Raw genomic sequence first — 18,068 nt, forward strand, 5'->3', positions numbered from 1 at the left:
AAGGCATGCTAGAGCTAAATCAGTATGCCATTAATTCAGGCTATTGCTCAAAAGGGCTATTACTCCCTTTTTCTAATTTTTGCTCCAGGTCTACCTCGATGTCTTCAGGTTCTGTGGCAGAATTTTTGGCTTTTTGGGCAGTAGAGAAAATAGAGAATGAGCTGTCTTAGTACAGGTTTATTCTTATATGTTATTTTGTTATTCTTTGAGCAAAATATTATCTATTTAAGTGAAAGCTAGCATTGACCTTTATATCAAATCTGTATATAACCCATATTTTTAAGTTACATTATAATACCTGGGCAGATGTTCTGGGAGAAGAATACAAATACCTGGGAGGGAGAAAGCTGTGTAGATAATCAGTCTCTATTCTGTTCTACTGGTTTGTGACTTCATTTATAGAAAATTAATTTTCTCAACAGAATCTTCCTTGATTAACCTTGCCTTGGCCACAAAATCTGAAATGATTTTGTTCTTCAACAGCAAGCTCTTTGTCATGTGCCTAGATGCCCTGGACATTTCTTAGAAATATTTTATGTAACTAAATAAACAAAATATTGTGGAACTACTGTAGACAAAAAATTTTGTTGCTCTAGCCTGTAATGAGAGCTGAGATTGTGATTGATGTAATGTACTAATGAGAAATTAATGGCACATGCTTTCTGTAGTTACAAACTTTGTGAGGTAAATATACTCTTGTAAGAATTGAAATGATCCCAATAAAAAGTAATTTTTCACTTCCAAATTTGAATAATTTACTTTATAGTATCAGTACCCCAAACCTGTTTAAATCAAATGCTGTTTCTTTCACTGTTGAAAAAATAGTTAATGTTGATTGTCAGGAGCCATGGGGCTTACATCTGTACATCATAAATTTCACTATCATCTGCTCTTTTTTCTACTTAAAAAGAAAAAAAAAAGCCCCCTGCTTAAAAAAAAAAAGGGGGGGGGGGGGCAAGAAAAAGCCTTTGAAGGCATCAGAGCCTTTTGTTTGATGTGTGGAACAAGATTAATAAAAACGTGCCACTACATTAGGTTTTAAATAGCTGGCATGAGACAGTGCTGCTGTCTATAGTCACCACAACTTTAATTTATGTAGATAACATGTTTAAGACATATGATAGTTTTAACATTGCGTTAGGGCTGTTTCTTGGGGAAGATCTCAGCTTTGTGAGTGTGTTTATCTTCTGTGTAAGGACAATTAACTGGGCAATGCCAAAACACAATAGGATTTGATATTTTACAGAATAAAAGGAAAGTATTTCATGTACTCAGCTGGTTTACAGATGTGTAAGCTTTGTAGTCCATTTTCTTGCTCCAGCATGGCATTGTGACAATTCGTCCAATATGTCTAAAATAGATAAATATTGGAAGAGAAATTATTTTTTCAAATGCTAAAGATTTATTCTGATTTTATCATACTTTATATTAATACAAATCAGAATTAGTTTCTCTTCCCATACTTGAAGAAGCTGTGAAAATAATGGTATTTAATTTTACTGTTTGAAGTAAGGGAAAACATCTAAAAAATATTTATTTAAATTTTGAATTATTTTAGACATCCTTTCTCTTAAACAGTACATTCTCAAATTAATCTTAGAATTGTAACAACATAGAGCATCTATCTATGTGAATATTAAGTGATTTTTATGCAGTTAAGACATACCTGCAGCTTTTTTGAATGCCAGCCTTAAGATGTTATAGTATAAATTGCAAAGTCACTTTTTCTTAGCTGTTTTTGATAGGTTCAAACTCTGAAATTGAACTTTGTAAAATGGTAGTCTACTGGCATACAAATGCTTTGGAGATTGGAAAAGCAGTGAATGGAAAATAATCACTTTAAGTATAGGACTGATTTCTCTTCCTGTCATATACAGTTTAATACAATAAACAGATGTGTATGTATTGACTGGTGCTGCTTTGTCATCATGTGGTAGAAGTTTATTTACCTAAATTCTATAATGTGGATTATAGAAGAAGAAATTAATTTGGGTATTACATACTAAATCTTCTCCAAAATATGTTGTAGAAAGCTGATTTGCAAAGGATTTCAACTTTTCAAAACAAAAATAATAAGGTAATTCATTTAATATCTTTAAGCTCATGATGCATTTCTTTTTAATGCAATTTTGAAGGCTAAACATTCGGGACAATGTGGAAATGATCAAGGTCTTTAAACAGCTGGTTGAGAAAAGCAATGCTCTTTCAGCAATGGAAAGAAAATTTCTCCAGCTTCAAGAGGTAATTGCAATTTGGTTAGTAACATTCCTTTACTCTTCTTGCATAAGCATGTGTAAATGGAAAATAAATATGCACTGTTTTTGATTCTGAGTCAATGCTGAGTACATGAAAATGAACCACATCATACATTGCACCCAAGCCACTCCAAATATGCAGGGCTTTTTAGTCTTAAAATTATTTTTCTTTCAGAAAGGTCTAGCAGGTCTTAAAGATTTTATGTGCAAAACCATCCCAGGCAGACTGTGGAGAATGAACTGGATTGTCTGGCTGTTGAAAGAGATTTCTGATCATTTAAAGAGAGGGCTTTGACTTAAATGTACTGATTTACCAAAGAAGGCGTACCAGACCTCCCTTGCTTTTATCAGTCTTTGATAATGTTCGGGAGGTTTGGCTGTTTAGAGTTCTGACATTAGGACTTAACTTGTATTCATAAGTTCATGGAAATAGTTTGAGTGCTATTGCAAGAGATATATTTTATTTATAAAAAGAGCAGTTTTATGAAAATAATACCAGAGAATGCAACTGCATGGTAGACTCCATGTAGGTTTTAGTTATACATCATTTTTTTTGATCCTTCCCATATGTATTTGGAGAACTGCATGTGCATACAGATAGCGGTAGTATGATAATAACTCAGAAGTGGGAGTGTTCCTTTGAGTAGGAATTCTATATGTAATGGGGCTTTGTAAAGTATCCTAGCCTTATCAGGTAGAAGCACTAGATATCCTTGTAAACTTACTGCTGCCTGCTTCCTGTTATTTTAGCATGCTAAATAACACTTGTGCCATTAGAGTTCAGATCCTTTGTTTCCCATTTTTTTCTGCTTTTACATTTTCTTTGCTTTGCTTCCCTCCCCACCCGTTTGGTGTAATGCCTCTATCTTCTCTGCCAAAGCAGCTTTTCTCTTAGTAGCTCAAATCTAACTTTTCACAGGGTAAGCTACATAGAATATAAATTCCAGGAGAGACAGGTTTCACATGGCTTTTTGTGTTCTTAAATAGAAAGCGATAAGTAAACTGTTCCATTTTAAATCATATGCGACTTCTTGGTAATTTACAGCAAACGTCAAGTACTTATGCCTCTTTCTTGGCAGCAGCTGAATAGAAACACATGCCTAGGATTCAGACTGGTATTTGAAGACATTGTTTCTAATATTCACAGTGAAAGCTGCATTTTTGAAAAGGATGAGTGTGGTTTTTGTCTTTTTTTATAGACGATAATGGATACAATGGTTTTCCCATTTCCAATCATTTGAACGTTTGAAACGTGTCTACTAAATATGAATAACTGTAAAGTCCAAAATTTCTAGTGTAGATGGCACATAAAGTACTTATCAACAGATCACATTTTAGGGTGGGTTTTTTTTATGGTTATCTTGAAGATTTTTATGCCTATTTAGTTCGTTATCATTTACTTTCAGCTTCTACCAATTGAAACCCATATAATTCTTCCATGTTCATCGTTGAACTTGAGTCAGCCCAAAATGTGAAGCCACAGAATGATGAGAGCCTATAATCCTGCTCCATCTAGTGATACTGAAGATGAGCTTGCTACCAAACATTTACAAAACATCTTTGTTGATAAAGAGTTTTAATGTAGCCAGTTGAATGAAGGAACTGTGCAATCTGCTTAGAAGAACAAAAGACCCTGAAACTGTTTTGATTATATATTTGATCTCCTTGGTATATATATTTGCTTTAGTTACAGACTGAACATTCAGGATTTCATAATTTGTAATATGAAATATGCTAACTAGTGCTACTAAAATGTTAAATACTATAGAGAGCTACTTCTCTTAAACAATTGGTATAACAATTTCACAACGATAATTGAGAGCAGTCTGTGTTCATTTGTGTAATATTTCTGGGAGGTATATATCCAGTTTTTTAAATGAGTTATTTCTAACTGACAACAATATCAAGGCATGTTTCCCAAAGAAATAAAATTCCAGACTAGAAAAATTAAACTAAAATCATCATCCCAGTTGTTGGCATAACCCAAGTCTTGGGATGCCCCAGGGAGAGCGGGATAGAAAACAGTTTGGGCATAATGGAAAAAAAGTTCTGACAGAACACTCAGATATGGAAGAATATCCAGCTAAGGAATGCATTTTGGAAAAAAATAAAAATGAGGGTGAAGTCATGGTTCCCTTAAAGTTAATGAGAATAGTTAATCCAAAATTGTGAGGAGAGTAGCAGAGACACTGAAGGATTAGAATGAAGTTGAAGCAAGATCTTTCAGGAGGATATTTCTAGTGCTTTAATGAGATTGTTCAGTAGAATCAATGTGATTGTTGAATTTTTTTTCAACTGTTTTGGAAATAAAGGAAAGAGATGAAGGTAAAATGGTCTATGAAAGGTAGCTTTGCCAAGGTGATGTTTTGGGATTTTTTTCTTCATATATCATGGTTTGAAGTGACACAATATGGAAACGGAAGAGAACTTGAGGAAAAAATTGAAGCTGAGAGAGGGGAAGATGAATTCACTTAGATAGTTGGAAAGGTCAGAGACTGTAAGGATTCTGATTTTGAGGAGAAAGGAAAGAAATTTGGAGAGAAAGAGTGTAAAAGGGTTTTTTTTTTAAGTTGTCATTTTTTAAAGTTATTGAAATACAGTGCACAGAAATAGGACAGAGCAAGAGGAGCAGGAGCACTGAAGAAAGACTGTTACAAATTGATTAATAATATACTTCATTATGCCTCTGAAATAAGACTGACTGCTAATATTATTTATTCTCCATGATGTTTTTCATACTGAGAAATGAGAGATGAATGGCTGAAAATCAGGTTGGTGATTGGGTTTTCTGTGGGGTTTTTGTTTCTAGGACATATAGATTTCATGTGAACCTAAACAATTTCTACAGGATTCACATTCAGCTTCTTCATTTATCTACTTTGTACGAATATTATATGAAAAAAATGAAGCTAACTTTTTTCTGTCTACTATCATTAAACATTATCTATACTCACACATGTGTTTGACATGAATTTTCATTTAATCATTTTATTAAATAGGAGATTGGTTTTTGGACTGTTTTGTTTCAAGTCATACTTTGAATGTGATTTACATTGAAATTCTTAATGAATGAGGCCTTATTAAAGCATTGTGGAATGTAGTCAGTATAATATTAACTAATATTCTGGAAATAGAGGTTCTATCAGCATCCTCCATTTAATATTAAAATTGGTTAAATGTGCCTTAATATAATCCACTGAAGTAAATTAAAATGTAAAAGAAATCATAGGTCCCATGTTAAATTGCTTCTAGCAGGGAAATAGAACTGAGTGCATTAGGATTATGAAACAATTACATATATACAATTAAGGGTTAACAGAGCTGTGGCAAGCTCTGTGATTAACATAACTGTGGTCAGCATTCATTTTTGCTTGCTACTGCAGTGTTTTTTGGTCAGCATGTCTAACCACTGTAACCACAGCAAAATCTTTTAATTGCTTAACAGATGTATTTCTTGGTCGTTTTCATCATGACTGAACTGAGGGTTTAATGTTCATGAGAGCAACAAGAATGCCACCTTCTCCTGGCCATGTGTAATGAAAGTTGCTTTCAGTTACTTAGTTCAAGAGTGTCTCCTGTTGACCACATTGAGAATATATAATAAATACTGCCATGAGACACTACTGGTTGAATATGCAGTGTTGTAACATTCTACTGTATGATTTTTCTTTTTTTTTTTCCTGGATTTTCCTTCCTTCCTTTCCGTAGAACCAAAAGAACTTGAAGACCAGCCATGATGCTTTAATAGCAAAAAGTGATGAACTGAATCTACAGCTTGGAGAGGAGCGATTAAAGTGCCTTCATCTTGAAAAAGAATTGCAATCAGTAACTATTTCAAACCGAAGGACAGAGGAGGTGAGATTATGTTCAAGAGAGCTAGAATATGCCTCAGATAATACACATAGATAAGGGAAAAGTTAATGATGGGATACCTTTTAATTGTGGAAGTGTGAATAGACCTTTCAAACACATTTAGAAGATGGACCTGGTAATATATATACTTTCATTCCATTAAAAAGAAAAACCTAGGGCTGCTGCTTGCATTTCATAAAGTCATGAACCACACCTGGTCCCCATGCCACATAATCACTGCACCAGTGTTTGGACAATATTTGAGGTTAAAGCACAGGATTTCATGTCAAATCTGATACTAAAAAAGTGGATTGTTAACCAGAAAAAATCATACCTGATTTATTGATCACATATTGCTAGGTTTTTAGTATTATTTCAAGCTGATTTAATTACACTACAGTGTAGTATTGCATCTTACTCAGCAGTTCAGATCAGTCGCTTCTATGTCTAGTGGCTCTCAGAGGCTAGTGTCATCATTAACAGTCACCCAGATACAGGGCTAAAAATCCAGTGGTTTATTCCTCATTCTCTTGAACATATGAGGAGTAAGAGTCTGCAACCTTACTTGTTTTTTCTTAAATTTTGTAGCAACTTAAATTTAGTTTCACCACCTGGTTACCCATTTTGAATGGATTTTACATGAACCAAGTTTACCTCATAGATATTTCCTCCAAACCTTTAAACTATTCTTAATGCATGTAGGGTATATCTCTGGGTCAAAGCATCTCATATCTTTAAAACCATATCCTGGTTTAGTGAGTATTTTGAAAGCAAGGTCTTGTTCTTTCTATATGGTTAATAAAAAAAATCTTTACTGTACAGGAGCCATTAACTAGCCAGTACTAATACTCTCAACATGGAAATAAAAATTTTTAAAGCTTTTTTTTTTATATTTTTGCATGACAATGTGATTAGATACTGCTATTCAACTGGGACAGCTAATCCTCAGCTTCATATAAACATCATGAAAAGGACTGTCTGGGCCAAATATAAATTCATGTGGGAAAAAAAAAAGTGTTAATTTGAAGTTTCTAAGAGACTTGTATAAAAAGAACAAATAAAAGCTTGCCAGTGCCTACAGATTATTAACTGTCTATACACATTCATTGTCATTCCTTTTGTGTTGTGCATTCCTTGAAAGTTTCTTTTTCATTTTAGTTACAAGAAAGAATAAATGATCTAGAAAAAGAGAAGGAACTCTTGAGGGAAAACTATGATAAGCTATATAACAGGTAAGTTGTAGTTTCTCTATATAAAAAACTTGATTCTTGTCCAGTTTAATAGGTCTTCATATGCATATTATGTGTTTGTGTACACATGTAATTATACTCATGCTACAGTTTGTCTTATCAGTAAGCATATATAGAAACTTTTGTGGTGTTCTGTCTGTATTCCATCTGTTCTGTTGAAATGGAGCAACTTCCATACTTGTACTGATACTCTTGAAATAGTAGATTACTTCTTTTTAAAAAATCTTATTAAAAAATAAGTAGAAGTCCCATTACTTTGAACTTCAACACAAAAAGTTCTTATTTGAATTTCTAATAACTTTTTTTCAGGGTTACTATTGAAAGAAATACACATCTAGGTAGACATATATTCCTTTGGGTTTATTTTATTTTATTTTGTTTTGGGGAAAAAGGGTGTCAGTTCTTCCAGCACTTCTCAGTGGATATACATAAAGTCTGATATTGGACATCCTCTCCAATATTTAGTTTTGAGTGGTGTTTTGTTTGTTTTGGTAATGGCTACCATTTCACTTGTACTAGTTCTGCTTGAAGCTTTGTATAGGTTCATGTGAGTTATTACTAAGGTTCCTATACATATATAGTTGTATAAATTGTATCAGCAGTGCTTACAATGCAAATGAAAATACATTGCCAGATATGATTCAGAAATGCTCTGGTACAGAAAAGAAGTAATTATAAGCAATTGCCACAAGCATATTAAAGGAAAAAATTACCCTCAAATGAACTTTTCATTTATTGTGAAACCATGTGGTTTTTTTACACTGAAGAAGGTAAGAAAAGAAGACAAATGTCCTAAAGCTAACAGTTGCCTCAGAAAGTTGGTAAAATGCTCGAATTCTGTCCTCATATCAAAATCATTTCTCCTCTTAAAGTTTGTTCAGTTTGTCAGTGTGGCGTCTGTCAAAAAAATACCAATGACTAAACACAATGCAAGTGATATCAAACGTTTAGTATTCTTACAATATTATACTTTTTGTACTTTCTACAGTGAAATTAAAAATTATATTAGTAAAACTGTGAGTACCGATAGCTTAAAGCACTTTTACGTAGGAGATGTAACAGTTGTATAATCACATTATTTATTTGTATAGAGGCAGTTGGTCGGTCGTCTGTTGCTTAAGTTCACTGTTGTAGATTCCTCCAAAGTCTGATCTTGTTATAAATATTTCTGATTGTTATGGTTTTTTTCTCCACTATCATTATGGAGTTAGTAAAAGAACTTTTACTAACAAATCAGCTTACAATCTTGGCTTGAAATTTTATATTCTATTTAAATCATAGTGGGATAACTTAAAAAGATGTTTAACTAGATAAATTTACATATGGTTCTCCCATAACACAGTCATCTACAGCTTTTCTTTTACCTAAAATGACCTGTCTTTTCGTGTACTCCCGTTCAGACTTTGATTCATGTTTCATCATTCCTTGTTAGTATTTAGGTAACAAGAAATTAGAAAGATAAATGGATCATTTCATTATAACTACTGTTTCATGACCAGCTTTTCCTGTTGGCCTTTTGAACAATGCAACTTCAGTTAGTACAGCTTACCTGTTGGTAGCAGTGGATAAGCCAGTTTCCACAGGTGCCAGGTAATTAAGAAATATTTATTTCTGTTTTTAATGGAGGAACAGAAGTATAAACCCAAAATAACATGCTAATGTTATTTTTTTGGAAATCCATTTGAAGTTGATGGGCATTTTGCCAAAGCCAAGACTGCAGAACTGGATCTGAAAAGTTTATGAAGAACAAGTATGAATTTGTCAGTTGACTCTTATTATTTAGTCAGTATCCAAGAAAACATTTCATTTGAATAAAAGGTTTGAAGGAATTGTTTTCATATGACCTTGTAATGCAAATCTAGCAATGCTTAAACTCTCTCCAAAGGAAATGGTGCCAGATGTGGTTGACCATTTATAGTTACCCAGATGGCTCCAACTCCAGTGAAATACAGTAAATGTGAAAGAAATTCCACATGAATTCAAGTAAAAGTAATCTTAAAATTCTAAAGAAGAAAGCGACAGAAGTGGACTCAATTCAAACTGACAAAAACATTAGCATTATGTAGGCTTGGATAAAACCTGTCTTCTAAAATGTTCTTCATTTGAAACATCTAAATTCTGAATTACCATCATAGTATGTGTTGATGATTTTTCTGCCAGCATAGTCTTTTGAAAAACTGAAATAATGTGTAGCTACATCTTCATATGAAGTAATTGTACCTAAAGATAACTACGTATCATAGTCATTAAAACTTGAAAACATATTCACAAGTTTGAAAACTAAGGTTATTTGATATCTTTTCTTGCTAAGATTTATTCTTTCCTTATGGGAGCCAATCAGACTTTGAGGAGTGGTAAGTCTAAGCAGTTGTAGAACACGCTGTGTCCCTTCTGTACATATGCAGTATTACAGAAATGATTGTGGATTTGGTGCCTTATATTTGCTGCGTATGATCTTCAGCATTACAGCAGAGTGAAGTGTCTATTACTGTAGGACTTAGAAGCACTGCTTAAGTTCATGCATGCTGTAGAAGATCCTCTATCACACTAAAAGATGGTATATGCCTAGAGAATTGTGTAAATAGGTGAGATAGATGTAGTATGAGAAAAAGATAAAATACAGAGAGAGAACTGTTTTTATGAAGATCACAAATCAAGAATATAAACTCTCACCATATACTTTAGAGTCTACAATTGATGCTATAGTATTTTTTTCTTTAATTTTAAGGTCATTCTCCAAATGTATTGAATATAAATGCAGTTAAATGTGCTCAGGACCACTTTATGTAGTCATAGCCATCAAAACAGGCAGTTCTCTTTCAGTTGGCATGTACAGTCTGCAAAGCTATATGGGCTGTCCCTTCTGTGATATTTATTTCTTCTTTGTATTTTTTGGTTACGGCTTTTGTTTATATAGATTTTGTATTTTTTGGTTACGGCTTTTGTTTATATAGATTTCTGGGAGAAATAGATTGATAAATAGATAGCTGTCAGAAGATCTTTTTATTATACATTTATATATGTAAAGTAGAAACTTTTTTTTAACTGGTGAGCTTCACCAAGATGAAGAGTTGAGGAACTGACTCTTTTTTTAAAAAAACCCTGCGTTTTCTGATATTTCACAGAATATAAAAGTGAATAAACTGGTTTATGATTGGTTAAGATAAAGGACATTTTTCCAGTCAAGAAGAATGCAAGTATTGAATAATGATAACATGAAGACCATAGTACTCACTGTCTAAATTACATAAAAGCACATTGCATTTTTTTATCTTTTTACCTACTGGGAATTATACTGTTAATTATATAACGTACTTACTTTTGTTTCAATTTGAGTTACACTTTTTTTTGTGGTGTCCACGCAATTCTTATTGCACGTAGATTGGTAGTTTACAAGTAAACGATGTGTTACAGGCAAAATAGTTATTCTAATTTCTGTGCTCACCACTGTTTTTTATTTAAAGTAGGAGAAATATTACTTTATATGTGCTTCTTAATCAGTATCAGAATTGTTGTTTTACAGTATGAGAAAACTGCTGTCACTTTGTGGTCAACATTTCTTTGAACAGACAACTGAGTTTAGTCTCTGTATGTTTCACAAATTTAAAAGAAATCAGGTGGGTGATCCCAGTTCTCTACATTAAGAGGTTTTGTATGCGGAAAGAATGGTTTTGTCAGTTGTCAGTTGCTGAGGTTTGGAGTTGTGGATTACTCTGGGATATGCATCTGAATTCCTTTTCTAGTCCCACAAATGTTGCATGCTGCCAACTTTTCTGACTTTGGAGCTCTAAATTAAGGCCAGTTCCTTTGCTCATCCCACAAACTCTTTCATGTTTTTTAACCGCAGCCTGAGAAAGGCGCCTTGGTTTCAACAGCAGCAGACCAGCATATGTTTACTTAATTCCTAAGACATGATGACAGTGGTCTCTGTGCCACTAAAAGCTTTTTTCTTTATTATCCTCTGTTGAAGCTGATTTCTAAAAGTTTTTCACATGCCACATGTTTTATTGCAGTGTCTTCAGTATGACCCATGAACAGCAATGGAAATTAAAGGAACAGCAACTGAAACTGCAAATTTCTAAACTAGAGGCTGCCATCGAATCTGATTTAGCATACAAAAATGAAATCCTTGACAAGATCAAAGTAGAAAGAGGTATATTTCTGTAATAACTACAGTTTTCTCATGATGCAAGATTCTCCTGTGTTGGAGTTCAGGTATATTGCCCAGAAAAGTGTAGTTTCTGGTGATTTCAGAGCTGCCTTTTAAGTGTACATTTGAGCAATATGCTTAAGTTATGACTAGTTATTAAGTACAAAACCTAATACAGGTTATGTGCTGAATGAGGATCAGATAACTCTGGCTGCATTTCTGTTGTGTTACTATTTACTTATTATTCTGTACTTCTGTCCTCTACACTGAAAATTCTTATGGAAAAGAGGACCATCTGACAGTCCCTCTCAAATTATAAAACACTATTCTAATTTTATTTACTGTACAAAGTTACATGAAGCCTGTATAGGCCCTTGAAGATGATTAATTGTCCTTAATTGTCCTTTGTGAATTTAGAATTTTTTAATATTTTCAGTATGCACTAATTTACAGCTATGCACATTTACAATAATACAGTTTTCTTCTAATCTACTGAACAAATTATTTCATAGTTCTCATACTGGACAAATTCTCAGTGAATCTTTTAAGACTTTGCAGTCTTCTCTTTTTTTTAACCTCAATACTGTGCGATTTGCTGTGTCAACATGAAGTATACAAAACAAGAGCACAGGCAGTCAGGAAGCTAAAGTTTTTTAGAGTTGATTCTTCAAATGTGTATTTTTGAAAGATTTTTCTGTAAACAATCTAATGGAATGAAGTGAGCCAACTTGTTGTGAATTCTTATGATTACGGCTCAAGTTCGGCATGTGCTTACCATTAAGATTCTGAGTAGCTCTACTGACTTCAAATACAAGATTAAATATTTAAACATTTTATTTGGCCATGGCAAGTGTTTACAAAATTAGCCTTAAGTGATATTAAAATAAATAAGGTGCCTTGAGCTACAGTTGAAGTTATGACATATTGACAGTTACAGGCAGTTGTTAATGACAGTTTGATTATGCAGTGCAAAATGTGAAGTGGTATTAAGAGCATGAAAATGTTATAGATTGTACTATTATTTCGTTAAGTTGAATGTGGAAAATCAGGCAACACCTTCCATCTTCTATCCTATCTATGGACATTATGTTTAAGTGGCAAGTCTTTACCACCCCTTCCCTATATTGGTACTTAATAGCTGCTTGTAGTCTTACACTGGATCACCAGATTACTATGCTTTCAGTTTTTATTGAATTGAACTTGCTGCAGCTTGAGTAGATGTTGCAAAACCCTATGTTACAATACCGAAGGACTGTGTATCTAGGATTTCATTACAGCCTCTTGTCTTTGACAAAACTTTGGTAGTATGATTTTCTTCAGTCACTTACTTTATCTGCCTTTGCTGCACATCCATTTTTTAAGTTCAGCAGGAGAACTAAAGGACTGTTTGTTTTAACCTACTGCCTGGAACTACTGTAGAAATAGTGTCTCATTTACCCTTTCTAGTTTGTCATATGAATGTTTTTTCAGAACTTCTTTCCCAGGACTAATAAATGTTAAAATAAATGAAGTCTTGAAAATTTTTAATGCTACAGATTAACATAATCTTACATTTTTCCATGTCCTCCTTCAGTATTTCTCTTTTAAAGTGATTATATAATTTGGATATGAACTTTTTAGTAGTATTCTTCTGTCCATAACTTCAAAATGTGTTTTGTAATACTTAAATACATTTAGATGGAAAACAGATTAATTTATTTCACATTGTGAGTACATTTGCCCTTTTTTTATAGAACATGGTATTTGCAGATGCTTTATCACCCTTCCCCTTGCCCCATTTCCCTTAGTCATTTATTCTTCTGTTTCTCATCTTTTCAGTATCTCCCAGATTCTCAGCCATAAATTGCAGTAGCTGTTTGGTTCATGTGCATTGTATCTTCCTGACGGTGTTGTTTCAAGCAAGTCTCAAAAGGTTGAGATAAGCTAATACAAAATCTTAAATTGAAGCAATTAATATAGCATGGATTGGTGTCACTTATCTCAAAAATTCATACAGTGTATGTTTTTACCTGGTAATATTTATGTCAAAATCATTTTTGTTTTTCATTAATGTAATCTCATGCCTTTGCTGCATTTGTTGTTCATGGTTTTAGTACTGTTTTACACAGAGTACGCTATTTACTAACTGCAGGGTTTTTGTAGTTGTCTTAATGGACAAATATTTATTTTGTGTCAGGAAAAGCTGACCTGTTAAATATACAAGTAAATTAATATACATTTCACTCCCTAAATATTGTTCTTCTGTCCATAATGCTACCCCAAAAAATCAGCATAAATACAGTTCCAGTTTTATTCCTTGGGCTAACAAAGAAGACAGTTCTGTTGCCCGAAATGGGACCTAGACAAATAGATGGTTTGGAAAGGAAGAGGGGGAGGATAGATCTTCTACATGATGGTAGATTATGGGATAGTAAGCAAAATAGGTGTCAGTTGTCTTGGAAGCGTGTACTTTCTATTTACAGGGAAAGACAGTGACGGTTTTCTTCTCCCCTGTTTGATACTGGTTGGTCTATAAGAACTCCTTCTGTAAATTTTTGTAGGAGGTGAACAAATGTGGAGGATTTTTCTGATTAAGATTCTAATTGTTTTCACATTTGTCAATATGTACATGTATGTAATGTGGAAGTCACCAGTGCAAGTTTCTTCAAATTCTGATTTTGAATGGGATTGCTTATATCGGCAAAATATGTTGTACAGTATTGGCACAATATTTTGATTACAGCTGAGAAAAACATCATTGCATGGTCCCTTAAGTGTTTTTTAAGGCCCTTATCAACACAGAGGGCTATCTACAACTCCGTAGTCTACTTCCACTTGTGGCTCTGTAGCCTTTCACACTGCTGTGGCAGTGTTTTCCAAAGCCTCCAGGGCAGTGTTTTTCTCTTTCTTGTGCTGTTACTGTCATAGCCTTACTACTGAAAACCCTGATATTGTGATTATGTGTTCTTGGGGGATGTGGTCGCCAATGGTGTGAGAATCGCCTCTTCTCTCCCCCTTCTTCTTCCCCTTCAGTTGCAGGTTTTGGGTTAAATTAGGGGAAGCAAGCTAAACAGCATCCAGCATGCAGCACCAACCCCAATCCAAGTGTGCTCCAATTAGTGCTGATAGTATTGTAAGTGGAAACAAGCAATAGAGAGTTTGAGTGGCTCCTGATGAAAAACAGTGTATTTGGATATGGATATGGGAAAACTGAGTGGCAGGACCCTCCTGTCACTTCTGTTCCCTAAAAGCTATTGCAGAGGTATTCCCTTTCCTCCTGCCTCTTTCCGTGCATGTCTTGAATTTTTCTTATTGGTTGGGATCATAGAAACAGCCTGTTGAGAATCTGGAGAGACAACATGGACAATGCTAAGTTAAACTGAGCTGTGCTATTGACAGATTGGCCCATTTCGCTTCAAGAAGCTATTGAAATTGTCTCCGTTTGAACAAAAGCTGCTTCCTTGCTATATAGCATTTACAGTTTTCTTGTTAACTTACTAAGCAGCAAGTGTGAATGAATATTAAAAATTAGTACCAAAATTTCACTGCGGTACACATTAGAAAAAGAAAGGACTGGGCTTGTGGCTTTTGTCAGAAAATGCATGACAATGAGATGGAAGTACTTGAGGAGGGATATATTGTCTCCTTATATCTGGAAAAAGTGCCGATTCAAATCTTGGTTTATATTGTAGGGAAAAGAAACAACATGAGGGGCCCTTTTTCTCTGTGGGAGCCTTTTCAACAGATATAGGTCTTCTGGCTATATTAAGTGGCAGAGTCTGGAAGACTCAATTGCTGATAAGTGTTTCACCATCTTTTATGGAGGCCTGCCTTCTCTGCCCATTCACAAGATTTATTTTAATTGTTCTCTTATTTGCTTTCTCATTTTTAGCAGTTAGTGTTTCTAATTATATTTTCTTCTCAGTTGCATAAATGTGTTACATTTTCCTCATAACTGCAGAGAATTAAAACCTTACTGGTGATTATGTGTTTGAATTGAAAGTGACTCTTGTGGAGTCCCAACACGTGTATGAGTCAGGCTACTGTGTATAGGAGCAATGGCATTGCACATGATTCATTTTTAGTGGAGATGTCATTTAATATATAAACTCTACAAAATTAAAACTAACCTGATGTCAATTTTTGAAATATTTCAAAACCCTTGAGACTAGCATCTCAGCCACCTGTTTCCTGCTGAGTTCAAGCCTCTAAACTGAAAAGCCATGCTGTAAAAATAGCTAAGTTGTGCATCATGCCCTGAGGGTCAACAGAAAAGATTCCAGCATTATAAAGATATTGTGGACTATTTTGTTGAAAGCAGTAAGAATATATTCTCAACTAAGTATGTAATGTTTTACCGATCAGCTCCCACGAGTGCAGATGGGAATTACAAAGGCTAATGCTTGCACGTCAGGTTGACAGTTAACATGTGTATCATTCTGACCTAAAATATGCATTCATAGTATTTAAGTACACGGTGTAAGAATATAACTTTGGGACCTTCAGAAATAAAACAAGAAAAAAATGGAAGGAGAAAATACATTATCAACAGAATAAGAAGTTTGTCCAGGGGAGGAGGGAGTACTTTTGTTCCTTAGAGACCTCAGTGATTTTGAGAAAAGCTTGCTTTTAGAACTTTTCAGTGTGAAGGAAGGGATGTTGTTATAACTAAATTATTTTGCCTAATCCTAAAGATTTTTCTCACATCTTATTGAGATATCCTTGTGGAGGTAGCTATGTATTAGTGGGTGTTTGTGTAAAATCTGTGTAACCTTCTACTGATAAGTTGAATGGTGTTCAGCCATTCAGGTGGACAACAAATTTTATGTCCTGTCTGTTCCGCACTTCCCTCCCTCCCCTCAAAACAGAAAGCTGTACTGAGTTGGGCATATCTTCCTATTTAGAAATACACAAAGTGTCAATACACAGAGCTGTAGGTTCCCTGTTAATGATAGCAGTGGTTTGCTTTTTTTAATCTGTACACCTATACCAGATCAAAGAGGAGTAGTTTTCTATCCTTCTCTGTTTTTTAATACTAAAGACTTCTCTATACAAAATAAATTAATATCTACATTTTTAAATTTTCATGCATAAGAACTTGAAAAAACAAGTTTATAATTTTTATAATTATGTTGAATTAAGTAGAATATTTTGTTCTTTTTCTGTGTTAAGACCAAAAGGAAAAGCTGATGCAAGAGAACAAAGACCTGCAGTTATGCTGCCTGGAACATAAGCAACAACTAGATGAACTGAAAAATCACATTAAGTTTTTGATGAAGGTGAACTATTTCTGTTTAGAAACCCTATTCCATGTTTTATGCATAGTGCTAATACTTCTTGAAAGTAAAGTAATTCGTGTTTATTCGTGATATCAAGCAAAATGTCATGTCTATTGAGAATGCATCTTGTTGTTCTGAATATATTTCTTCAATATTCATTCACATCTGATAACACCTTTTCATTAAGTATTTCTGTTTCTGTGAAGTAATATTGATACAGCAGAATTCTGTGAAGGCTTCTTGCCTCTAAAGGTAACTTACATAGAATGAGCATATGGGGGTCTGGAACTAGATGATCTTTAAGGTCCCTTCCAACCCAAACAGTTCTATGATTCCATATATTTTTTTAAACACTTGGTTGACCGTTACATGTTTTCTACACATTGCCTGGGATTTTCAAGGGCTGAATTATATGTGCATCTTTTAGTAGTTAATGCTTCAAGCTTTGAGTGCTTTTGTCATTTTTCAGTTACAATGAAGCAGAAAGGAAGATGAAAAAATAGCCAGGATAAAATCTAGATTTATGTAGATAATACATCAGAAGTGAATTAAATCAGATTCACATTTTTAAAAAAAAAAAATTACTTTTTCTCAGTTAAATGACTTATCACATCATCTTCCTGTAATGTTTATTTCAAAAAAAATTTATTTATGAATTCTCTAATTTAAGGGAGCATACTATAAGCTTAGAAGTTCTAAAATGCAGTACAGCAATGCTTATCAACTTAAATATTCTATTTTTTTCTCTTGCACATAAGCTGTAGTTTTATTGTTTACAGTGAAATTGAAAATGAAGTGGGGGGAAGAAATCACTGAAAAAAAACAAGTTTGCATTAAGTTTCCACTGTTCCAGTGATGTTTTATTTTCTTGAGGAAATGTTTACTGTAAACAGGATCTTTTTTTGCTACCCAAATTCAAATCTTAATTCTGTAATGATAAAGAAAAATGACAAAAAACCCAAACCAAGCCACCTAGATGAAAATTAAAACCTTAGTATTAATAACAAGCAACATAGACCTTGAGAATAACAATTTAGGTTTTGTACATTCACTAAAGCAGGATTATTAATTATATAAGAGGCAAATATATTAGGAGCTTTGTATTTTTTTTGGACAGACAGGAGTGATTGCTTCTGAATTTCTCATACATTTTAATTGGTTCCTGATAATCACGAGATTACATTACTGAATACAACCCTGACACTTACTGGTCTACCTCATTCTTTTTTTTTGTGTTACCGCATGCTCAGAATTTGCAAAGTTATGCTTGCTGTCTTATTGTTGTTCCAAAAATATATCCCAG

General features: G+C 33.8%; 1 protein-coding gene across 3 annotated transcripts in view; it reads left to right on the forward strand.

The window, feature by feature from the left end:
• RPGRIP1L (RPGRIP1 like) overlaps window positions 1-18,068 on the forward strand; it is an 80,733-nt gene that overhangs the window by 17,126 nt on the left and 45,539 nt on the right. For 2 of the 3 annotated variants that reach the window (XM_074913405.1, XM_074913406.1), the window contains exons 7-11: window positions 2,136-2,241; window positions 5,964-6,110; window positions 7,266-7,339; window positions 11,371-11,510; window positions 16,659-16,765. In XM_074913405.1, coding sequence (XP_074769506.1) covers window positions 2,136-2,241; window positions 5,964-6,110; window positions 7,266-7,339; window positions 11,371-11,510; window positions 16,659-16,765 — 574 coding nt within the window. Of the gene's footprint in view, window positions 1-2,135; window positions 2,242-5,963; window positions 6,111-7,265; window positions 7,340-11,370; window positions 11,573-16,658; window positions 16,766-18,068 lie in introns of those variants that run through there. The other variant, XM_074913407.1, reaches the window with a different exon arrangement.

The sequence above is a fragment of the Athene noctua genome, chromosome 9 (genome assembly GCF_965140245.1).
Source record: "Athene noctua chromosome 9, bAthNoc1.hap1.1, whole genome shotgun sequence".
Taxonomy (NCBI): Eukaryota; Metazoa; Chordata; class Aves; order Strigiformes; family Strigidae; genus Athene; species Athene noctua.